The sequence below is a fragment of the Mirounga leonina genome, unplaced genomic scaffold (assembly GCF_011800145.1).
Source record: "Mirounga leonina isolate KUSES-001 unplaced genomic scaffold, KU_Mleo_1.0 Mir_177, whole genome shotgun sequence".
NCBI lineage: Eukaryota > Metazoa > Chordata > Mammalia > Carnivora > Phocidae > Mirounga > Mirounga leonina.
In genome coordinates, this window is record NW_023270459.1 from 7,871,625 (window position 1) to 7,896,413 (window position 24,789).

A 24,789-nucleotide genomic window follows, 5' to 3' on the forward strand; every position below is an offset into this window, starting at 1 on the left:
TTCTTTCCTTCTTTCCTTCCTTCGTTCCTTCGTTCCTTCCTTCTTTCCTTCTTTCCTTCCTTCGTTCCTTCATTCCTTCGTTCCTTCCTTCTTTCCTTCTTTCCTTCCTTTGTTCCTTTGTTCCTTCCTTCTTTCCTACCTTCGTTCCTTCCTTTGTTCCTTTTTTCCTTCCTTCCTTTGTTCCTTCCTTCCTTCTTTCCTTCTTTCCTTCCTTCGTTCCTTCCTTCTTTCCTTTCCTTCTTTCCTACCTTCGTTCCTTCCTTCGTTCCTTCGTTCCTTTTTTCCTTCCTTCCTTCTTTCCTTCTTTCCTTCCTTCGTTCCTTCGTTCCTTCCTTCGTTCTTTCTGTCTTTCCTTCCTTCTCTCCTTCTTTCCTTCCTTCTCTCCTTCTTTCCTTCGTTCCTTCTCTCCTTCTTTCCTTCCTTCATTCCTTCTCTCCTTTTTTCCTTCCTTCGTTCCTTCGTTCCTTCGTTCCTTCCTTCTTTCCTTCCTTCGTTCCTTCTCTCCTTCTTTCCTTCCTTCGTTCCTTCCTTTTTTCCTTCGTTCCTTCCTTCGTTCGTTCGTTCCTTCCTTCGTTCCTTCATTCCTTCCTTCGTTCCTTCTTTCCTTCCTTCGTTGCTTCGTTCCTTCTCTCCTTTTTTCCTTCCTTCTTTCCTTCCTTCGTTCCTTCTCTCCTTCGTTCCTTCCTTCGTTCCTTCGTTCCTTCGTTCCTTCCTTCGTTCCTTCCTTCCTCCCTCCCTCCCTCCCTCCCTCCCTCCCTCCCTGTCTTTCCCCCTTTCCCTCCTTGTCCCCGACTCGGTCCTCCCCGTCCCGCCCACCCTCACGGCAGCCTACGTTTCCGACGAGCTCAAGGCTGCCGCCCTGGCGGAAGAAGACCTAGAGCCCGAGGAGAGCGCGGCAGATGGGGAGCCCCCGGCCAAGTACGTGTGCCCCGAGAAGGAGCTCGGCAAGGCCTGCCCCAGCTACCAGAGCTCCCCGGCGGCCGAGTTCTCCAGCCACGAGGCGGACAGCGAGTCCCACCTCAGCGAGACCAGCGACCGCATGGCCGACTTCGAGAGCGGCTCCGTCAAGAACGAGGAGGAGAGCAAGGAGGCGGCGGCCGCCCCGGAGGACACGGCCGTGCCGGACAGCCTGGAGCAGATGAAGGCCGTGTACAACAACTTCCTGTCCAACTCCTACTGGTCCAGCCTGCACGTCAGCCTGCACCCGCCCCCGTCCGAGAAGAACAACGGCGGAGGCAGCAGCAGCAGCAGCACCAGCAGCACCAGCAGCGGCAGCTTCGACTGGCACCAGAGCGCCGTGGCCAGGACGCTGCAGCAGGTGCCGCAGGGCCGCGTGCTGCCCGAGCCCAGCCTCTTCAGCACCGTGCAGCTGTACCGGCAGAGCAGCAAGCTCTACGGCTCCATCTTCACGGGCGCCAGCAAGTTCCGCTGCAAGGACTGCAGCGCCGCCTACGACACGCTGGTGGAGCTGACCGTGCACATGAACGAGACGGGGCACTACCGCGACGACAACCACGAGACGGACAACAACAACCCCAAGCGCTGGTCCAAGCCCCGCAAGCGCTCCCTGCTGGAGATGGAGGGCAAGGAGGACGCCCAGAAGGTGCTGAAGTGCATGTACTGCGGCCACTCGTTCGAGTCCCTGCAGGACCTGAGTGTGCACATGATCAAAACGAAACACTACCAAAAAGTGCCTCTGAAGGAACCCGTCACGCCCGTGGCAGCCAAGATCCTCCCCGCCGCCGCGCGCAGGAAGGCCTCGCTGGAGCTCGAGCTGCCCAGCTCCCCGGATTCCGCCGGCGGGACCCCCAAGGCGGCGATGGCGGAGACCAACGACGTGCTGCAGAAGAACTCCAACCCCTACATCACGCCCAACAACCGGTACGGCCACCAGAACGGGGCCAGCTACGCCTGGCACTTTGAAGCCCGCAAGTCCCAGATCTTGAAGTGCATGGAGTGCGGCAGCTCCCACGACACGCTGCAGGAGCTCACCGCCCACATGATGGTCACCGGCCACTTCATCAAGGTCACCAACTCGGCCATGAAGAAGGGCAAGCCCCTCATGGAGACGCCCGTCACGCCCACCATCACCACCCTGCTGGACGAGAAGGTGCAGTCCGTGCCCCTGGCCGCCACCACCTTCGCGTCCCCCGCCCACACCCCCGCGAGCGTCTCCCCGAAGCTGAGCGTGGAGGTCAAGAAGGAGGTCGACAAGGAGAAGGCGGCCCCCGACGAGAAGCCCAAGGAGAAGGAGAAGCCCGGCGAGGAAGAGGAGAAGTACGACGTCTCTTCCAAGTACCACTACTTGACGGAGAACGACCTCGAGGAGAGCCCCAAGGGGGGCCTGGATATCCTCAAGTCCCTGGAAAACACCGTGACGTCCGCCATCAACAAGGCCCAGAACGGCACCCCCAGCTGGGGGGGCTACCCCAGCATCCACGCCGCCTACCAGCTCCCCAACATGATGAAGCTGTCCCTGGGCTCCTCGGGGAAGAGCACGCCCCTGAAACCCATGTTTGGCAACAGCGAGCTCGGGTCTCCCACGAAAAACCCGACCCTGGTCTCCCCGCCCAGCAGCCAGACCTCGCCCATGCCCAAGACCAACTTCCACGCCATGGAGGAGCTGGTGAAGAAAGTCACGGAGAAAGTGGCCAAAGTGGAGGAGAAGCTGAAGGAGCCGGAGGGCAGGCTGTCTCCGCCCAAGCGGGCCACCCCGTCCCCGTGCAGCAGCGACATCAGTGAGCCCGTCAAGATGGAGGCATCCAGCGACAGGAGCTTCAAGAGCCAGGAGGGCAGCCCCAGCCCCCGGCGGGACGGGTGCAAGGAGGGGAGCCCCCCGGCCGAGCCGGTGGAGAACGGCAAGGAGCTGGTGAAGCCCATGAGCAGCAGCCTCAACAGTAGCACGGCCATCATCACTGACCACCCGCCCGAGCAGCCTTTCGTGAACCCTCTGAGCGCCCTCCAGTCGGTCATGAACATTCACCTGGGCAAGGCCGCCAAGCCCTCCCTGCCTGCCCTCGACCCCATGAGCATGCTTTTCAAGATGAGCAATAGCCTGGCCGAGAAGGCGGCCGTGGCCACGCCGCCGCCCCTGCAGTCCAAGAAGGCGGACCACCTCGACCGCTATTTCTACCACGTCAACAACGACCAGCCCATCGACTTGACGAAAGGGAAGAGTGACAAGGGCTGCTCTTTGGGTTCAGTGCTTTTGTCACCCACGTCCACGTCCCCGGCAACCTCCTCATCCACCATGACAACGGCGAAGACATCTGCCGTCGTATCATTCATGTCAAACTCGCCGTTACGCGAGAACGCTTTGTCAGATATATCCGATATGCTGAAGAACTTGACAGAGAGCCACACGTCAAAGTCCTCCACTCCTTCCAGCATCTCCGAGAAGTCTGACATTGACGGGGCCACGCTGGAGGAGGCCGAGGAGGCGACGCCCGCGCAGAAAAGGAAGGGCCGCCAGTCAAACTGGAACCCCCAGCACCTGCTGATCCTCCAGGCCCAGTTTGCCGCCAGCCTCCGGCAGACCTCCGAGGGGAAGTACATCATGTCAGACCTGAGCCCCCAGGAGCGCATGCACATCTCGAGGTTCACCGGGCTCTCCATGACCACCATCAGCCACTGGCTGGCCAACGTGAAGTACCAGCTGCGAAGGACAGGTGGAACAAAGTTCCTCAAAAACTTGGACACCGGCCACCCCGTGTTCTTTTGCAATGACTGTGCGTCACAAATCAGGACTCCTTCCACGTACATCAGTCACCTCGAGTCACACCTGGGCTTCCGGCTACGGGACTTGTCCAAACTGTCCACCGAACAGATTAATAATCAGATAGCACAAACCAAGTCGCCCTCGGAAAAGTTGGTGACGTCCTCCCCCGAGGAGGACCTGGGGACCTCCTACCAGTGCAAACTTTGCAATCGGACCTTTGCGAGCAAGCATGCGGTTAAGCTTCACCTTAGCAAAACACACGGGAAGTCCCCAGAAGACCACCTTCTCTACGTTTCTGAGTTAGAGAAGCAGTAGCATTCGCTTTCGATTAAAATGACCGTAATTTGCTTTGAGGGAAACTGTTGCAGGCACCTTAAGGCCCCTCTGTCTTGTTCTTGGCACATGTTCTTATTTTAACTGCGGAGAATCACTCTGGGCTGGACTGTTTTGTAGAACTGTACAGTGTTTAATAGAGGTGCATAATCAGCTGTTGTTACTGGTAAAATATGAAGGTTAAAACGCAGTGGTTAAGTGTTTGGAACTTTGTGTAAATGGGATTTAGTTGTGAGCATCCCCCCGATGCTTCAAGCTGCATGCATTTAACAGACAGTTTAATTAAGCATTTATAACGAAATCGGGCACACTTTTTCCACGCGGCTCGAGTGCGCTGGCATTTCTCACCCTTTCATCTTTAGCCCTCCGAGTACTTTGAAGCACTTTTGCGTTAATTTGGTTAAAAAATAAAATAAAATAATAATAATGTATGAAGCTCTGTTTTTTAAACTCCTTACCAGCTTAGTTAAAACTAATAATATGAACCTCCATTTATGCAGGTCTGCAGGGGTATAACACGCCTTGAAATTTAAAAGAATATTATTTTCACATTGAAACATAGATGTATATATTGTATAGATTTCAGACTCTCTTATGAAAAATGTGATTGTGGTTTAAATGACCTTTTTTCTGCATTTATAGCAACAGTGTTTTATGTACCTGCCATGCTCTGGGCATAAGCCGTGCCTATGTATAGTGTATATTTCTTTTTTCTTTTCTTTTCTTTTCTTTCTTTTTTTTTTTTTAAGGTCTATGGGTTTGTTTGTTTATTTTTTTTTTTACATGCAAACATTGTAAATTATACAGAAGATACCACAGATAGCATTTATAAAGTATACAGAAACATTATCTGAAAGCAAAGTATGATTGTTTGTTTTGCTATACAGTACATCTATATTGATAGAGGTTCACGTTTAAATTATACATATTTATTAGCATCATATTATCATTTGTTTTGAGCAGCCTGAATACGCGAGGCCAGGAAACAGACATCCATGGCGGGCATCATAACTATTTTGCACATGATTTTTAAAGGTATTTATTAGAAGTCAAAGAACGCGCAAAATAAACTCAGTGCTCAAAGGGTTAAGTCTATTTGAAAAGGAAAAAAAAAAAAAAGAGCAACAGCAACAAAAAGAAGTCGTACTGTATCTCCTAAGCATTGATAAAGCCTTTAAAATGTTTGTACTGTAATACTTTGCTTAAAAGTCATGAGGCATTCTGTCATACAACCTCTTTCACTTATTTATAAGCCCTCTTGGTTGCTATTCCATACTGTAGGATGCCTTTTTATTTCGATTGGTAACTTTCTGTTTTGTTCTTCCTAATTATTCTCCCAAGATCCCACACTGCAGCTTTATCTTTAGGCTTATGAAAGGTAACCCGTGGTTACCGGCTCTCCAAGTGATTCTGTTCTTCTCCATTTTTGGCAGTTAATTTGCAGAAGTAACTGACAGCTGACACCATATGAGAACCTATGTATAAAATATTGGCATGTAAACAGCACAGACACTGTAACATACTCTGTGCCCTGTTTTGTTGTTGACAATGAACCACCATTATGTGACTCTTCATATAACCCTTTTTTCTACGGCAGCATTAAAATTGTCTTTTTGCTATAATTTTGTGTTGCGTTCACAATTCTGTCTGAAATGTGCTACGACTAACGAGCACATTAAAATTAAATTGTATGCGATCTGTTTATGACTGAGTCGGTTGCTGTGTCTGCCAGGTGCTGGCAGTCGGAAGCTGCCCGTAAATCAGGGGAGTTTTAGTGAACTTTGGTGTCTGGAGAGCAGGGAGCCCCCTTTGCAGAGCCTGCGTGGACAGAATTTTCCCTGAGAAGAGAACGTTAGAGAAAGGAAGACTTTCGCGTGAGGTTGGCTTCTCTCTGCGAAGGCGGTGTTAGAAACTTATTCGGGAGCAGAGCTTCGGGTCACACCCCTGGCGACCCGCGCGCTTGGGGGCCAGGGGTTTGGTCTCCCTCCGGGACGTGCGTGAGGAGTCAGGGCCCTGAGCCCTGCAGGAGGCAGGTGTGGGGAAGACTCAGACTCGGTGCAGGGCGGTTCCTTCCTGTGGATTCGGGCTTTTCACGGAGCAGGAAACAGAGCCACGCCGGGAAGGTGGACTCTGGGACCAGAACTTGCTCTCTGCTGTGCCCAGATAAGGAGGTGCAGGGTGGCGGTGGGGAGTCGGGGGTGGGGGTGGGACTGAACCCACACACGGGAGGAGTGGGGAGAGCATTTATATGATAATCACAAGCTTTTATTAGCCCTGGCAAATCATGCCAACAAAACGCTGGGAACATCATGTAAAATTGTAAAATACCTTTATTACTACATTCAAACTACTCTCGCAGTTATGCAGAATCAGAGCTCCTAACCTAGAATTATACAAATGAGAGATGTATTACATCCACATAATACATGAAACACCTCAACTTAAAAAAAAAAATACTCTTTTATTAAAAATTTAAATTAAACCCTTTCAGAGATGTTCGGCAACACGCCTACGTTTCTTCCCGTTTCATCCCTGCCCCTTTTGTCAAGATGAATCCCAAATTTCTGTCTGCTCTACTTTTCTCTCGGCAATCCATGTCTCTGCGAGTTTTTAGAGAGACCCTCACTAGAGTTTCAGACGGGTTTTTGGCAAATCGGGAGCACCGTGCTGGCTCTGCTCGTGCCTGGTGATCTAGCCACACAATTGCGCTGCGTCTGCAGGCGGGGCGCAGCGGGCTTTCCCTTCTGGGCGGCGGGCCTGGCTCCTTCCCCGGCTCCTCCGCGGGCCTGGTCCCTCTCTGAGTAGTGGTGTGCCCCGTGGGCCTTTACCTGGGAGGAGTGTGGCACACAATGCATTCCTCCCGGGGGCGGGGTGGGGGGCCAGCTCCCCCTGGAACCCGGCTCAGGGGACAGCACCCTCCCTCCCGTGCCTCCCGCATCTTCACATCCTGGAGCCCAGATTTCCACTCTTGAATTTTTCACAGGTTAAATATAGCATCAGTTTATTAGAATCCAAAGTCCTGCGTCTAACAGATTAAACTGACAACACTTCCATCACCACCAGGCCCATGTGGCTTGAAGGGAGATAGGATTTGTGCAAGTGAGGGTGCCCGCCCCCCCCCCCGCACTTTACAGTTTGGGAGAAGAACCCAATACTCTGCCCATCTCTTCCTCACCCCACCCTAGGATTATCTTCAGGCTTTTTCACTTTGGGTGTGGAAGTGAGGGTTTAGAGCCAAGGCGGGTACCAGGTGATCTCGCCCGTTGGGCACCTGGAGCTCGGCACCTGAAAAGGATGCTCGCAGGAACGGGGCCCAGGAATTAGTGTTACCTCGGGAAGAAACACAGTCAGCCGGGGAGTTGAAGGCCCTAGTCATGAACACAAACCTAATTTGGCCTAGGGACAGTCCCCCAGACCGTGCGTCCTGGGAGGAGGTGAGTATGACTGGCTAGGGCCTCACCCCATTTGGAAACGTACGGCCATTTACTCTGGAGGCCACCGCACCCTCTCGTGGCCAGAGAGTGGGCCACTGCCTGGAAGAGCCTTCCATTCCCAGCCCAGAATGACCCCGATTGTCTGGAGATAAAACGGGCAGATCTAAAGCGGCATGCTGAATCTCCTGTAGTTGTGCACTGGTTCTCCTGAGGCTGGTGCTGGTAGAGGATGCGAGTATGGGAAGGGATGGGGCCTCCCAGTCAGGTCTTTAAACGGGCCCTGGGAGGAGGAGGGACGGTGCCAAGTGAGGGAGGTTTTAATCACAGGTGTGTAGGTGACCCCGACCTCACCCCGCCCAAGCCCAGGCTTGTTGCAGTCCTACTGTATATCTTCCAGCCATCACATTTACACAGTATCTTAAAATAACATTTGTGATAAATGTGCAATTTAACTAATTTATGGTGCTATGATGTGCTCAGGGCTACATGCAAGATGAAAATCTTAAATGGAGCTTGAACAGCTCACTTCACAACAAGAAATCAATATGCCACATCTTAGCTATTCGCTGCAGTCAACATTTAGCAAAAATATCAGTGATGTATCTTTAAGTTTTAGGCAGCAAGAATTCTATAATTAACCAAAATCGTACATAGTTAGAGAGGGTTGGTTATGATGAGGACCCAGATCTCCCTGGCATCTCCGTTCTATTTTCATTCTGCAAAAGGAAAAAAAAAAAAAATATATATATATATATATATATATTGATAGCCACCAAAGAGGCGCCTCTCCCCAGGGTGTTCTGCTCAGGTGGAAGTGTGAACCTCCCCAGCAGAATTCAGGGCTGTGGTCCTGATTCCTTTTCTCAAGTTCAGACCACTCCAGCTAGGTCGACTTCCCTGCCCCCAACCCCTGACCACCGACCGTGCCACAAGGCCTGGTGACCAAAAAATACTGCAGAGGAAGGGGGCCCTATTACCTATTCCCAGTGCTGGGGAGAGCTGAGCACCTTCTTGAGAGCAGAACCCTGACAGTGGAGAAGGACGGGAGCTGATGGGAAGCAAGGCTGCATTTTGCAAATCCGGTGTTAAAACTGTTGTCTCCAGAGATTTCTAAGTCATCGAATAGGAAAGAAAGAAAAATAAATAAATAAATGATTTTATTTTTTCAAATTCATCTGTGAAGTTCTTTTGAAATTGGAAAATTGCAATGGCATTTTATTCTGTTGACTATTTAGCACAAAAACAATACGCTTTGTATTATAGGAAGCAATCATAAAAATGAAAACACACGAACCCCAGCGCCACTCTTTAATAATAAATACTTTAACTTTAAAATAATAGCTATTATCCTTTTAGCTAATGGAGAAATTACCATTTTTACTCTGCCAGATAGTTATTCTTTTGGTAATAGAAACACTAACCTTTTTTCTCCCTAGGGATTTATTAGTAAGCACGTGTAATCTTTGGCAAAAGGAAACCTGAAAATGCATTTCCCGTGGGACCCCGTGCCAGTCGATGCCTTTCAGCCTGCAGCTGACCTCCGGAGCCACGGAAAAGGTACTCGTGCCTGTGTGCCCACGCAATTCCAGGGCGCGCTGGCCTTTGCAAAATATGCTATAGTTAGCTTCGGGAACAATCTCACTCCTTTGGGGAAGGCTTCAGCTCTGTCTCTCAGCATAAAGCTTCTGGGAAGAAAAGCTCCTTTCCGACAAGCCCCACCTTCGCGTGCGTGGTGTGGCAACGTTGTGGCAGCCGAGGGCCGGACCCCCCATGTCAGTGTGGAGGAGCGGTTCACCACAGGGTTTTGTTTCCAGGGACGTGCTTGATTTTCCTCGCACTCCATTGGGTTTCTCCAAGCCGGAGGGAGATGCTGCTGGACTTAGAGGCACCATTTTTCTCTCCCCAAGGATTTGCCAGGAGGCCATCCCCAGGACGATTTAAAAGGCAAGCAAACCCTGTCCTGGGTGGGCTTTGGCAGTTCATCCCAAAGCACCTTTGATTTGGGACCGTGTTCCCTGCCCTGCCAAGACAACGGATGGGCCAAATTGTCGGTCCGTGGCCTGACGGTCCATGATGTCCGGACAGACAGATGGTGACTCGGTCAGGCCACAGCTTTGGACATCAGGAGTGATCTGAAGCAAAGTTAGTGGCTTCTTGAGGCTCCGCATTCGGGGCTCCGGGCCCTACCCCTGGTCCAAAGAGCCAGGTGTTTTCAAAATTAAGTCCCAATGATAGAAGATCAGAGGAACTGCTTCTCCACCACCTTTATATAATGTCATACACTAATATATCCTTAATAAATCATTCCTGATGATAATGATGATAAGCAAGGTGACCTCTTTCCAGAGATTAACGTCCACAATTAGCCACTCAGGCGTTAGGATACCCTCTTCTTTACTGTCTAACCCGTGCTGTGCAATATGGGAGCCACCAGCCCTACTCAAATTTAAGTTGAATACAATGAAAAGCTGAGTTCTTCAGTCATACCAGCCACATTCCAAGCACTCAGTAGCCACATGTGGCTAGTGGTTACACTTTGGGGGGGGCAGCCCGGATACGGAACGCTCCTGTCCTCACAGAAAGTTGGTTTGGACAGTGCTGTTTTTCCCAAGTAGGAAAGAGCTCATGGCTTGAAGATGAAAGTGTGCCTCCAGTCCTGGGTATTTCTAAGAATCCTTCCTTTGCCAATATGGGCGCAGGCAACATTCTCACGTGCTAATATCTCTGATCAAAGCCAAGGACACACATAATTAACCTTGAGCATAAAATTATAAACAGAAGTGCAGGCATCAGTGTATGAAGTTGCTGATCATCCCCCCTGCTGTGGATATTATCTGGGCTGCAAACTCCGAAGCCCAGAGATCTGATGGATGTGGCCGTGACCTTGCTCTGCCCTTAGCTGGCGAACAATCCCGCGCAGTCCTTGCGCTGCTCTCTTTGCCCAAATGGACTTGAATCCTTCTCTGGGGCTTGGGGACTCAGACATGGCTGGGAGCCTGGCCCGGCTCCTAGCCCCCACGCATGAGGACCCCGAGTCCCGTGACCCCACCGGGAACCCAGCTCCTCTGCTGTAGTCCCAGGTAGCTGCAGTGGGGGTGGGGGAGCGGGGGTCCATCCTGCTCTCTCTTTAAAATTTAAAATATATAAATAAGACTTTGGAAACGACTTTTTAAATTTAGGGGGGTTTACATTTTAAAAATTAGTACGTTTCAACATCTCACTTCCATTACTTTTTTTTTTTTCTTCCCACCGCAGGATTCCAGGGACACATTTACGACCGTCATAATTATGAGTTAGAGATCTCCCAGGCCAAGTGAAATGAAATTACGAGAAACTGAAATCTGTTTTAATTGGAGCATTTATGGAAAAAAGAAGTCAGACTGGCTGCCTTTTTCCTTTATGTGGCTCCCCGGTTCAGGACGATACCTGGGTCCGGAAGCCAGGGCCGGCCAAACGGCGACAGAGCGGGGAGGAAGAGAGAGAGAGAAGAGAGAGAATGAGGTAGGTGTGTCAGGAAGGAGTCATTTTCTCAGCTTAAAAAAAAAAAAAAAAGGAGGTACAGTCTCGGGAGTTCCGCCTCAGTGACCATGAAACCGAGTCGGCAAAAGCTGAAGGACCCGGCTCCTGAAAGCCTCATCAGGGCTTGTCATCGCTCTAATGAATATCATTTAAATTGCTTTGTATATTGGTGGAGTTTGGATGTCGATTTAATTTGTGCATGTGTTTGAGTTCTTCTGCTTGGCTAGGCTAACAGAGAAGCAGCCGCCTAATGAAAACTGAGTTGGTGACAGTGTCATGTGCCCCAACCCAGTCAAATGGGTTTGAAGGGCTGCAGTGACAGCCCTCAGAAGGAAGTCGATGTGGCCGGGGGGAGAGAAGGGAGGCTTGCCCGCTGGCGAGGGGACCCGCGAGGCGGCGGCCGAGGCGGCGTGGCTGGGCTGGGGACGCATGTGGCGCGGTCCTCGCCCAGCCCGGCCCGTCCGCAGCCCTTGGCCCCCTCCCGGGGAAGGCCGAGCCCCAGGCCCAAGGCGCTGTGCTTGTCCAACCGAGGTCCGTGCGGCTGTCCCCTCTCCGTGGTGAAGTGGCACGTGGATGCAGTTGCTGGGATTGGCCACCTCCCGAGCCAGGGATGTGGCTCGAGGCCCCCAGCTGAGATAAGGGGGCGTCCTGCTGTTTGGACACCCCCAAAGAAGCAAAGACCTTCTCCCACGTGGTTTTCACCCTCGCCATCCGGGGAGGGAGGCCGGCTGGGGGGTTGCTGTGGGAGCTATGTGTAAGGTGCCGCCTTCCCCGGGCACACTGTCACTCTCAGGAAGGTCAGCCAGGCTCCTGTTTGCAGAAACACTAGAAAGGCAGGCTGAGCATAAACCCAGTCGCCTGCTTCCCCCCCACTCAATCCCTTACCGCCAAGGGGGCTGTGGTTCTGGAAGGAGTTTGACCTGGGGCCGGTGAGTTTCAGTCAGGGACTGCGTGTCTGGACTCAGGGGCCTGCAGCTTCATCACGGGCTGCCCGACACCCCAGATTCTCCCAGGGCAGGGGGGTAACTGAGCCACGGGGTGGGCCCAGGCCTGAGGGGTGGGGAAGGGGAGGACGAGCATATGAAAGTAGCCCCCTCCTCTGCCTTCTCTGCACTCCTCGAGGGCTGACCATTGAACAGATGGAACCTGCCTTCAAATGCTTTCTCCAGCTTCTTATTATAGCCTTCTCAGAGGTTGTCAATATTCACGTGATCAACAAGGCCGCACATAATCTGGAAAAAACGATCACAAACGACAATGTGCTTAGGGGTCTGGGCTGCTTTCTCTGCTCTCTAGACTCCCTCCAGCCCCACTCCTGCAGGAATCTGATCCAGGGGTGGGGGTGGGGGTCCCTCAAGGCTGTACAAGAGATGGACCCGTTCCCCTAAATAGACTCAAGGCGGAGATGTGAGGCGTCCACTGGAAAGCTAGCCCCTCTCTCTCTACCATGGAGAGACAGGGCTAGGACAGAGTGGGGCAGGGGAAGGACAGGGGGCCTGGGGCAAGGGCTCCCTGAAGGCTCTGGGAGCAGATGGCGGAGGGTGCCCAGACCTCCAGAGAGTCCTAACTACCCAGTCTGTGTAAGGGACTTTGGCACCATGGCCCATTTAGTAGTAGGGGTTGGTTTCCTAAACATGGGGACCCATTTGTCTTGAAAGAAGGTCTGAGGAGCTTCTGTGTGCCTGAGGCATGAGGTGGGGCACTGGTAAGGCCTCGTTGGACCCTGCACAATTCCCAGTGGGGCTGAGCCTTCACCTCCCCACGTGATCAGAGGGCAGCTCGCCCCCGCCCTGGGCCAGCACCAGGAGCAAGGGAAAAAATGCCTGAGGCCCATGCTGGACTTGAGTGAGTTTGGAGCCAAGCTGGAGAAAGCAGACAAAATAGTAGTGACAAATAAATGTCAAACGTCCGAGTAAGAATGAAGATGGGCAGCAAACAAAGTGGGATTACAAGGCTCAGTCCCTGAAACATGAGGTGCCCTGGCAGGGAGCCTGTCTTTGGCGAGGCAGGCCTGGGCTGGACCTTGAGGGTCAGGTAAGTTTGGAGATGGCAGGGAGAGGAGAGCATGGGAGGCTACGGCCCCTCTTTGTGAGAAACCACCGGAAGGCCGATGGCTTGGCTGCCTTCTGGCTACGCCTAGAGATGTTGAGGCCAATGGCCTTAGCCTGTCACCTCCTGAGAAGCACCCACTGGATCACCTGAAATTAAGCACTACTGGGCCCATCGATGTTTTCTTTATCCATTCCAGTGTTTCTCACATGGGGGTCTTTCTAGGATTTCTTCCACAGTTTCTCGACCACATAGGGCTTGCGAAGTGCTTATGGGCACATCTATTCATTGGCTTAATGACAGGGTCCGTGGGCTCCCTGAAGTCCACGCACGGGCCATGGTGGTGGGTCCCTCCTGCTGCCTTCCGGAACTTGTAACGCACAGGGCGCCCCTTCCTTCCCAGGCTTGGGCGTCAGGAGTGCTTGTCGAGATGCTGTTGGCAAGAATCGGTTCAGGATCTCAAGCAAAGAAAGGAAGGGTGGCCCAGGTACATGAAGTCCAAGCAGAGTGGCGTCAGCAACTGCTGGACATAGGTGCTTCAGTGATATCCCAGGAAGCTCTCCCTCCCTGTCTCTCTGTTTCTCTGTCTCTATCTCTGTTTTTCTCTCCCTCTCTGTCTGTCTCTATCTCTGTCTCTCCCCCCGCTTCTGTTTCCCTCAGTTTCTCCCTCTCTCTCTCTCACTCTCTCTTTCTACCTCTGTCTGTCTGTCTCTCTCTCCCTGTCTCCCCCCACCCCTCTGTCTCAGCTTCATGCTTGGGCAGTTTTCCCTTCAAGGTATGACCTGCTCATAGGTTCTGCTCAGCGACCTTGAAGGGAAGGAGCTTCCTGTCACCATGGTGGGAGCCAGCACTTTGGGTGGCCAGGATTGGGTCCTTCCTGGACAACAACTGTGATTCTGCTCAGCATGGTGGGGGGGGATGTCAAAGGTTCACCTCAACTTGGTTCCAGGCCCAAAGCTGCAGTCCTTCCTCTGTTGCAAGGTCAGGTTCAAGCCGTACACTTAGGGTTCAAGTTTGGGATGCAGATGGCTCTGTCTACAGGTTGGTAGATGTTTCTCTTTGTATCTTGAGTAATGTCTAGAGCCTCAGCTTTGCCAAGGGGGTGGTGAGCTCCAGTGAGGTTCTCAGATTCCTCAGGAGGTGGCTCCTCTAAATAAAGGATCTCAATTTTCCAGGGGGCAGTGGGGATAAGCCTGGTGAGAAGACAAGCTATGGGATTGCCACTGGCCCCTAGGGGCAGCTTCTCCTGGTAGCGGGCACAAGGCGGGGTGGGCAGCGTCTCATCTTCCTTGGGCTGGAAGTGTCCCTGGACACCGCTAACCTTGGGGAACTCTGGGCTACTCTCTTCTTAAGGTACAGCTGGAGGCCCTGCACCCTGCAGAGAGGGGGGCTTCTTTGCCCAAAGGCTTTTTGTCCTTTCTGTTGCACTTCCTAGACCCTGATATGGCTGCGGACCAGAATTTACTAGAAAGTAAATTCTAGAAAGCTGGAATCTCTGGTACCTAAACTGAACACAGAATGTTTAGCTGGCAGAGGTTGTCAAATGTGGCCTATGGACTGAGTATGACCTGCAGATTGCCTGGTGTGAGCCACACTTAAACACAAAACAAACCAAACTTTAATTCGTTGCCAAATTTTGAAAACTGGGAGATTTTAGACAGACCTCTAGAGGCCACACTCCTCTGTGACAGCACGTGGCTGCCCATTTCAGGGGGAGCATCAGCTCTCAGGTTGGTCCCCATCTCCACCTATTTGTCCGGTAGGCCAGGCTCCTCGGGAAGTGGAGGCTGAGACCAGAATTTGAGTTGAGGCCGGTCCGTTGACAGGTGGTCCCAGAAAGCACAGGTGGAAGCCAGGGGGTGGGGGGCAGGGGGTGGTGAGACAGGAAAGGAGAGGAAGCCAGTTCCAGATGCATTAAGGAGCAGGCTGCCCGCGGGGTCAATGGGACTTGAGCACGCTGGAAAGCTCTGTAGGATTGTGCCAGGAAATCAAGAGTGGTCACATCTGAGGGTCAGGCAGACGGGGATTCTTGACTCCCGTCTGAACCTGGCTGAGCGCTGCTCCCGGGGCATGGAAGACGGGGCTCCCACCGGCTTAGAGACCCGGGGTCTTGCAGTAGGAAGCCCCTGGCAGGGACAGAGGAGGGGCGGAGGGAGTATGGGCAGCACCTGCCGCCTGGCTGCGCCAACGCCCGCGTTCCGTCTGGCCCCTGCACTCCCGCACGCATTAAGCCGGGGGCTGTTGGGCTCAGTGGGAGGGCTCCCAGTGAGCCGGGGGAGCGACTCGGCCAAGATGACACTCCATGTCGGCCGCAGAGCTGCTTCTAGAGCTCAGGCCGTCCCCTTCCCCCCGGCTGTTTCCACTACCCAGTGCTACTTCTTCCAGGGAGACTGGAGCCCTGGATGCCTCACTCATCCGTTTTATTTTATTTAGTTATTTAATTATTTACTTATTTATGTGTTTATTACCCATCTAGTTCCAGAGATAACTTAGGGCTTCTGTACAGCTCATTCATTGCCTCATTGCTGGCTAGCAACAGTGAGATTGGCTGAGAGGGGAGGGAAGTACAACGAGTGCGGGCACCCGCAGGAACCGTGAGATGCGGGAACCTGGCGAGCCGCCGCGGAGCCCCGCCGCCTCCTGGGCTACACAGAATGACATCCCGCCGGAAATGGCTCTGCGCAGGAAGTCCCGCCCACAGGAAGTCCCGCCCCCGGCCCGGGGCACACCTTGCCTGGACCAGCAGGGTGGGTCAGCCCAGCCGCTGGCCTTTTATGCCTTTCTGGCTCCTCACGCTCGCTGCTGGGAGTACAGTGGGCGGTGGGTGGCAAGGCTGTGCATGCCAAGAGGGGAGGGACTCCTCTCTCAGCCTCAGACGTCTTCCATCCTGCCCTCCCCGCCCACCCCCGCCATTTCTTTGTGTGAGCAGATGTGTCCTTCCTCCGCAGAAATGCCCTGTCATAAAGTTAGTGTCAGAATCCACATGGATTATAATAGAATCCAGGTGGGCACAGCTGCCGTTGAGAACATGGAGGTGAATTCTCAGCCCCTGTCCCCCCAGGAGGGCTGATGGGGGCAGAGAAGGTGCTGAGCCATGGCTGGGTGCAGGGGCTGGGACCCCAAAGGTCCTTGTAGGGAATGACCTCACATCACCCTTCCCAGTGCCACCTGCCCTGCCCCATTTACTCGCCCAAGGAAGACATCATGCCAACACTGCAATCAATTAGCCCTGAGGAATGGATAAAGGGGGTCGGGAAATTAATTTCATTTGGGTTTTCTCTCCTGAGGCCCTGCCTGGCAGCCAGCTCTCCCAACACCCACATGTCCCAACTGCTCCGTCCATCAGCTCTTGTCCAACTTAACTATTCATTTTATGTATTTTAATTTGGGCAGAACATTTATTTGGCTTAAATTTCCTTTTCAGGGGTTGGAATGTGCCTTCCACACACAGGCAGAGATGATCTGCTCGAATTTCGTCAGAAGGAGTTTAGTTTACAAAGATAGTAACTGAGCTATTAAAACCAACAACCCCTTTTAAAGCAAACAGACCATTAAAATATAGGAACAGTTTATGGCATAAATAAAATGGAGGATATAGATTATTTAAAGATAAGATTTTCAAGAAACAGGGATAAAAAAACATTTAAATAATTTCTCCATGATGTATATATTTTTTTTTTACAAAGTGAACTTCAAAATGCAAATGCAAATTAAAAAAAAAAAAAGCACAGAAAGACATTAAAAATCCATCTTCTTAGTAAAGGCATACAAAAAAGGCTTGACTTTTCCTTCTAGATCTGTAGATGATTTCAGAGGGGCGGGGTGCAGGGAACTACTTGAATTCATAAATGGCAGGATTTACCCAGCTTGGGAAGCCACATTGTGGAAAAAGAAGCAAGACATTTGCTTCTAGATCATTCTCTCGAGCAGGCTGACAGATACAATAATTCCGTCCATTAGTCCGATCCATTGTCTTCCTTCGGCACAGAAGTACTGTACCACGGAGGTAGATTTCCACTGCTATGCGTATTTTAAGGGTTATTTGGCAACACGAGTAAAGCTAAAAGTAGCCTCTTAATCTAATTAATTGACATTTCTGAATCTTGCTTTCACAACAACACATGGTTTCATGTTCTGGGTTTTAGCACTTGTCAAGCTTTTTTGGAGAATGTTTTGGTCAGAATGACAAGATAATTTGTGGCTGAGGCTCCAAGCTAGAGAAGTGTTTAAGGCTATAATGATTTATTATCATCACAGAATAACAAAATTTACCAAGTGTTTCATCAGAATTTTTGAAATAAGTTTGCCACCATAGGAGAAGCAGCCGGGTGGGGGGTGGGCTGCGTCTGGAGACGGGGAGGGCTCAGGCTTCAATATACAAACCCAGCCATGACTGATTCCTTAAAATTTCTCTCTATTCGATTTATCTCGGCGCGTTCCTTGAGAGAGAAACCCCAGAGCATTTTAGGAGGACGAGGGGTGGTAGAAGGAGAACAGAGAGAAAAATCAGACCTCTCCCCCGGGCTCTGCAAGCAGGAAACCCGAGTCCCCGACTCCACTCGTAACATATATGTGGCTACAGCCAGCGATGAATTTCTACATTTTGGCACCGGTCAGAGTGAAAGTAGTCGCACTATCTATAGAAACTTTGAGATGGAGAACACTTGGAGTATGCTACTGAAAATGCAAGAAACACATTTTTGAAAGGATGAAATAATATCACTGAGTGACAGTAAATTAACATGCTGACATTTGCAGACTTTCAGAGCATTGCCATAAAAAGAAGTAATACAACATGACTAATTTGGACTTCTTCTTTCTTCCTTCCTAGGGAGAGACAGCCCTGCCCCTCCACGGCCACCCTGCAGGCTGTGCTTCACCGGCACTTCCTCCTCTTTCCCAGGAAACACTTCGGACTTACCGTTCCCCCGCGCTCCGACGCCGTTGCCTCTCGGAGCCTCCTTGGAGAAGGCAAGCTTGACTTCTGGGCTCAGAAGATGCTCTCTTGGATGTCAGACAGATGTTGGGTGGCTGGCGGAGGGCATGCACTTCTGGCCACTTCGTGACAGCCTGCACACCGCCCGCCCCCCCCGCCCAGGCAGTGCCAAGGCTGGGGGAGTCCTGGCACACGGAAAGCACCCACTAAACATTTGCTTAATTAATGAAAAAATGCATGGGCTGAATTGATTCCCCAGCTCACTGTCTCCTCAGTGGGGGCTCTCACAGCCAGCCTCTCAAAAGGCCATTCCTTCCCTGGAGCAATGTACTCCTTTGTTCTAAGAGCTGTGTTTTCCAGGTGAGCGCCACACCCCTCACAGCAAAATAGACAGCGGGTCCGCATTCTCACCCAGCACGGTGCCTGGTCCACAGGAGAGGCTCCGCAAATGTGTGTTCTCCCTCTTTTAATGAGACAGAGGCTCATTTTCCTCCTGGAAGAAGGGCTACCTGGAAATGAATGCACGTTTCTACAAACTGCCGCACTGGGCTGCCCGGAGATGAACACGTGCTGGGAGGATGCACCCAGAGGCCAGCTGGGTGCTGAGGCTGAGTTCTGAGCTTCGGGTTCGGCCACAGACTCCTAATGCAGACCTACCCACGGATGGGGAGGGGGCAGCCAATGGCTGGACCTTTATGTAGTGTCGTCTGACTGCCTGTCCGTAGTTGACGTCCAAGAGAAACCATTGCAAGAGATGAATCGGACGTGGACGAGGCTGGTGAGTGTGACCGTGACCCAGACAGGGGCTCAGCCTGGGGAGGACAAGAGAGGAACCCAGGCTTGGCGGGATGGGGGAGGGGAGGAGTTGCTGGGTCTCAGAACTGGGCATGAGCGCCTGGGGCAAAGAGCAGGGGGCCCCAGCCCCCGAGCTCTGCTCCTGAAAGAATGCAGAGGCTGGTAAGCCTGGTCTGCAGGGGGCAAAAGTCTGTGCTCTCAACATTTAGAACTGGGAAATGAGCACAGGCCAGGGCAGACGATATGCCAAAGCCCCATACCTTCCATGCTGTTCTAATTATTAAAAATCAGATCAGAGAGTCGTCCCCTCTTCTCCCCCAGCCGGACCCAATCTGGCTGACTGGGCCTGTTTCAGTCCCAAGGGAGACCTGAGTTCTGGGCCTCGCCTGAGGGTTCTCCCAATGCCTGAGACAGAACACTGAGCCCGGTCCTGGCTATCTGATGATTTGAAGGGGTCTGGTGGGCTTGGTAGGAGACACATGAAGCATCATAGATGTGCTCCCTTCCGTCTCCCTGCCTAAGTTCCCAGCTTCTAGTGCAAACACTGACCAGTCCTGTCCCCACCCAGCGTCCTGAGTTGCAAGAACGAGGGTTTCTGGAGAACATGTTCTCCTGGTTTTCTTCCTTATCCTGAGCAAAAACCGAGTGAGCTCAGAAGCCAGGGGCAGGCACGCTCCCGACCCTGGTGGGTACTCTCGGCATCCCCCTCGCCCTCCTACGGACCTAGGGGCCACCGCCCCACGTGTCCAGCAGGAAGCGGCCATTTCCAGCCATGAGCGGTGCGCGCCTGCCAGACCCCGCCAGACCCCGCCGGGACTGCGTGCGAGAGTGCGGGCGTGCGGACAGACCGTTACGAGCTAACATAAGTTGAGACTAACCTTTCAGCAGAACAGTTTGAGTTAAAATAAAGGGATTGAAAAAGAGTACAATGACCAAAAAAATCTATAAAAATGCAATTGCGCTAATATAATTTTATCACTTATTTAAAAATTTAGTCGACCCAAAAGACTACCAAGTGTGAAATTAAGGAACAGCTCCTCTACTTTTATGGAAATCACTCTTCCTCACTTGTCTAATAGCCTGATTTTGTCAGATCATTTATTTCCATGGTTTTAAAATGAGCTTGACAGACAGAATTTTATAACACCACTTTACTGCAAATAAGAACATCATTTTCGCTTATTAAAACTGAAGCTTAGAGAAAGCATTAAAATTAACAGTTCACTCTGCTTTAACCTTTTGAATACTGCCGTGACTTTACACGGAAGACCGTGCGTAAGGGAGGCCGTCGGTCCCGGGGTAGATGCCGGAGGTGGGACGGGGCAGGGAGCTGAGTTCTGCAGGGACTCGCAGAGGACACCCACCCGCCTGGAAATGGCCGTGACGGTGCCCAGAGGAATCCCCTGCCGGGTGATGAGCCCTGGCCACGGGAAGCCCAGCGCAAGACACCCTCCCCCCGGGGACACTAGAGGGGCCGCTTGTTTTAATGTGTGGCTAGGGGCCTGCTTTTCTGCCCGGGAGACTAAACGGATGGAAGGCTAGGCTCTCTGAGTCTCATACATTGGTCCTTCCTGCCTTTAATCCGAAAATACCGCCGAGCATCTTCCATGTGCCGGGCACGGTTCTAGGCACGTGAGATGCCTCCTGGGTTAGATCGAGTCCCTGTCCTTGGGGGACTTAACATGTCACTGGGGGAGACCAACCCTAATCCAATAAGCTAATAAATATATAATCTCTTGCCTGGGAGGGTGATGCCGGCCACAGAGGAAACCGAAGTGGAACAGAGACAGACATATAATGTTTGCTGAACTGAAGCGATCGCTTTCTGTCTCAGGACTCTGGGCAGACATTTGCAAGGTGGCCGGTCCTGGCCAGCACGAGAGGCTGTTGTCCATTTCTGGTGCCCTGGGGGTGAGGGCTGGGACAAGGGCATTATTGGACAGAACATTTGGAATCTGCATTTCTGTGCCTGAGAACTTTGTCCAAAGTTCTCTTTGTCCAGAGAGCTACTCTTTCCCAATCTCTGGCCCAAATGCCAGAGATCCCTGGATCCCTGGATGCGGGTCCCAGCCAGTGACTGACAGAAAGTGGTGTGGCAATGTCCCTACTCCTCACCGCTGAGAAGGACAAATCTGAGATGTGTCTTCCCGAGTCTTCCCATGGGATCAGGCTCCCGGTATGCCCACTTTGTTGGTTGCCCCCATTAACGCACCCATGACTGTGTGCATTCCCTCCCCGAAACCTGACCTGTCTTCCCTGCACCTTCCCAAGTCAGCTGCTTGCCCTAAATCCTTGGCCCAGAGTCTGGGAAATCTAGTCCAAGGCAAAGGCCCATGGCACACAGCTGGGACTGTCGGCTCTTGCTTTTCTCTGAACCGCGGATGGTAGCACCTTGCATGCACTGCTTCGAGCTCTCTGCCCCAGCACACACTCCAGCCATCCTTTGGACTGCTCTGCACAGGCACTGACCAGGTCCGCCTGGGAGCAGCCTGACCAGGACTTACCCCGGGCCCCTTGCTTCCTGCCCTGAGGTATCTGGATGCAGCTGCTTGTGACCCCACAGAACTTGCTTGGCACTCGGTCCCCAGCAGTCTTGCTCTGCAGTACGTTAGCTGCTCGTAGGGCCACTCTGACCGTCATGGGATGGATCTCCCATCGCCCACAGCACTGGCCAATTGGATTATGCACCTGTAAGTGCCTCTGCCTTTTCTGCTCCCCAGTCCTTCAGCTCTGCTCCCAGGGTAATGTTCCCACAGAAAGTACTCACATACGCAACATGGCCTCAGGTCTGCCTTCAGAGGTACCCTGGCTAAGGCATCAAAGGGGGTGGGCACCGCTCGATGCGTGCCGGCTGGGTTTGCTGAGCCAGCTATCCCGTGTCTGGTCTCGGCTTCGTAGCACGCAGCCCCTCCAGTACCTTTTACTTCTTCCCAGCTGCCCTGAATAGCGCATGCCTTTGGATACCTCTGTGCCTTGCCTTGTACCCCTTCCTCTGCTCAGTGTCCTTCCTCCCAAGGGCACGCCTGTCTGCAGTCCATCCGCATGTCGGGGTCTGGGTAGCCACCTTGGGCTCTCTTACTAGTGCTTCCTGAAACCGTTGACCCCTGCCCTCCCTGGAGCACTCCCCACACCAAAGGCCACGTGCCCTCCCTCCCAGCAGACTCAGCTGACACGGCAGTCAACATGTGTTTACTGAGCATCCGCCCTGTGTCCTGCACTGAGCTGGGGGCTCTGGGCAGGACCGTTGGCTGGAGCAGGGCCATAGTCCAGTGGGAGGTTACCTCGGCTTACCCCGCAGCACCTCGGGGCTGTCATGGTGCTGAGAGGGCAGAAGACTGCAGGCGACTCTGGGCCAGGGAAGCCTCTGTCCCTTAGGTAATGTTACTTCCTCTGAATGGGAGCTGTCTCTATCCTGGGGACCTTCTCTGTGCCTGGCACATAGGAGATAATCAAGAAATGGTGAATGAATGGAGAATGAAGGAATGTCTAGTTAAAGAAAAAAAAAAAAAAAGAACAAGCTTGGTACCTGCTTGCTGTGTCTGTTACAGCCTCCGAGTGATGCCGCCTCAATGCCCCTGGGGCACCCCCAGGCACAATCACTCACTCCTGAGGCCCCCAGGGCAAACATCTGTCGCTACTCTGTGTTGCAATCTGCTTACAGGTAAGTCTCTACCCTAGCCCGAGAGCACCTGGGGGCTGAGTCTTTCTCTTTCTGGCACCTGGCAAAGGTGGCGAGCATGTGTGCGGAAGACACGTGTGTAGATGGCTCTGAGCTGTAAAGGGATTCTTCCCCATGCAGCGAGGACCTAACAGCAAAGCTGCTGCTGTGCCGAGTTTGCGGGAGCCAGGCCCCGGGCGACCCCCTCTACACCTGTTACTCTCGCCATCCCTCAACAAGCCGATGAGGTGGGAGCTACTTTATTTCACGGGAGGAGGAGCTGAGCCTCTAGGATGCTGAACGGCAGGGTCAGACCCCATGCCAGGGGTGGTAGAGAATGGCCGCCTAGCCAGATCTGGGTGCCCCTGAATCTGGAGCTGCCCCTCGGCTCTCCTCCCCCAGCCCCTGTACCCCACCCATGCTCCGATGGGCTGTCACTTCCTGCCCTGGGCGATCTCATCTCCTGGCACCTGGGTCCAAGCTGAGACCTCTTCCTAAAGCTGTGAACGGAGGAGGGATGGCCTCACTCATCTCAGCACCAGCCCCTGCCGCCGCCGGGTGCAACGCGCCTACTCCAGGGCGGTGGGTACCCGCTTCTCCTAGGTGTTGGGGCTGGACCCAGGCACCGCCCTCAGATGCAGCAATCTGCCCCTGGATTCCTAAGGAGAAGGAACTCCCCGTGCACCAGAGGAAGGACACAGAGTTCCTCTGCCACCATTCCCGTCGGAGGGTGCGCTGACACCCCGGACGCCGGGAGCTCGTGGGTGACTGAGGCCCCGGCTCAGACCGCACAGCACCATGAGGGAGCGGCGGTGGTGACAGGTGCTGTGGTGGGTGATGTGAGTGGCAAGTGTGGACACGTCAGCCCCGTGGTCCTGCCATGCCTCCAAGAAAGGGCACAGCTCTCTGCAGTGGGGGCAGTGACTTGCAAATAGGCCCAGACGTGACCTCAGGGGAGACACGAGTCCCCCAGGCCAGCAGCGAACTTGTTCTGGAGACACCACGTTTCTGCAGCATGGTGAGTGATGAGCAGGGCCTGGGGATCTGGGGGATCCAGGCTCCTCCTGCTCCCATAGCAGCTGGGGTTTCAGAGCAACAGATCGGTGGGGCCCTCCCAGCCTCGGGGACGCGTTTCCCTGGCGCCAGCCCTCACCCCAGATGTGTGCTATTTGGATGAACCACCAGCCCCTGCTGAGGGTGGAGGGGAGCTCAGCAAGGGCTGGGACATTTGGTCAGGGTTCCCCAACTGCGTCTGGATGGCTGAAATTTCATCTCCTTCATTTCCCCTTTTCCAGTCCCTAGAGTGCCAGGAAAACATGGCACCACAGAGCAGACCTTCTTTATCTTTTTTCCAGAAAGCCCCAGGCCCTGCCTCAGGAGAGGAAACCCAGACTTTCCCTCGTTAGGAGACAATTGGGCCAACACCCATCTCCCCCCATTGGAAGCTCCCTCGGCCCCTCCTGCTGAGCCACCTGCCCTGTGCCCTCCTAATCCAGGTGTGGCCCACCATGACTGCTGGCTCTTAGACTCCATAGTCCTTCCTGGCAGACTCAAATTTAAGCTGCCCTCCTGCCTGGAGGGACCCCCGTCCCCCACCGGCTCTCTGGCAGGAGTAAGCAGATTCAAGTGTGCCTTTTGGAGAACTCTTGCCTCCAGCAGTCCTGGGAGGTGGGCCAGCCTCTTTGACCAAGGCTGCACGGAACGGGTCAGAGCCCAGGCAGGTGACTTAGCCCCCGTGTGTCACACGGCAACATGGGGCAACAGCTAGAACTTGAAGGCTACTCCTCCCAAATACGAGAAAGCAGAGAGCCGAGACAGCCTGGGAATCACCCGCCTTGCTGCGCAGTATCTGTTTACAAAGACAGGAGCTCAGAAATGCTTCCATTGTGGAGAAACAAAGCCTCGGAAATACAAAATAGAAGGCCAGCCCTCGGCCACTCTGGGAGGGAGCGAGCCTCCCCGGGGATTGGCGCTGAGCGGCCCCGCCGGCTCTGTTCCCAGCGTATCATGGTTTCACTGCACCTGTTGGCATAGCTTTGTGGTGATTCACTCCTGCCTCCTCCTCAGGCCTCGTTGTGTCCTGGCCGGAGGGGAGCGCACCCTTGAGCACGGGGCCCTGGAGCCAAGCAGACCCCCCAAGCAGGCATGGCCTTGCAGCCCTCTGTTGGTCCTCACGGGTCTCCTGGTGGGTGACTCAGTCTCCCAGTCAAGATCCACCAGCTGCCCAGGACCTGCCTGGCAAAGTCCCCAAACCCCTACAGGAGAATTAGCGAGGGGGCCACCTCCTGAGCCCCCTTGTGCTACGGATTGGGGGTCTAGGAGTGGCATTCAGAGAAGGGCAGGGGCT

At 53.2% G+C, this 24,789-nt stretch overlaps 1 protein-coding gene across 3 annotated transcripts in view; it reads left to right on the top strand.

Annotated features, from left to right (window-relative positions):
- Window positions 1-24,789, top strand: part of TSHZ3 (teashirt zinc finger homeobox 3) — a 101,272-nt gene that overhangs the window by 69,588 nt on the left and 6,895 nt on the right. Inside the window, exons 2-4 of one of the 3 annotated variants that reach the window (XR_004682558.1) lie at window positions 8,922-9,042; window positions 10,741-10,986; window positions 17,885-18,767. Coding sequence is in view for 1 of the 3 variants with exons in the window: in XM_035023537.1 (XP_034879428.1) it covers window positions 828-4,033 (3,206 nt within the window). In the remaining 2 variants the exon portion in view is untranslated. Of the gene's footprint in view, window positions 1-827; window positions 5,754-8,921; window positions 9,043-10,740; window positions 10,987-17,884; window positions 18,768-22,942; window positions 23,461-24,789 lie in introns of those variants that run through there. The other 2 variants (XM_035023537.1, XR_004682559.1) reach the window with 2 other exon arrangements.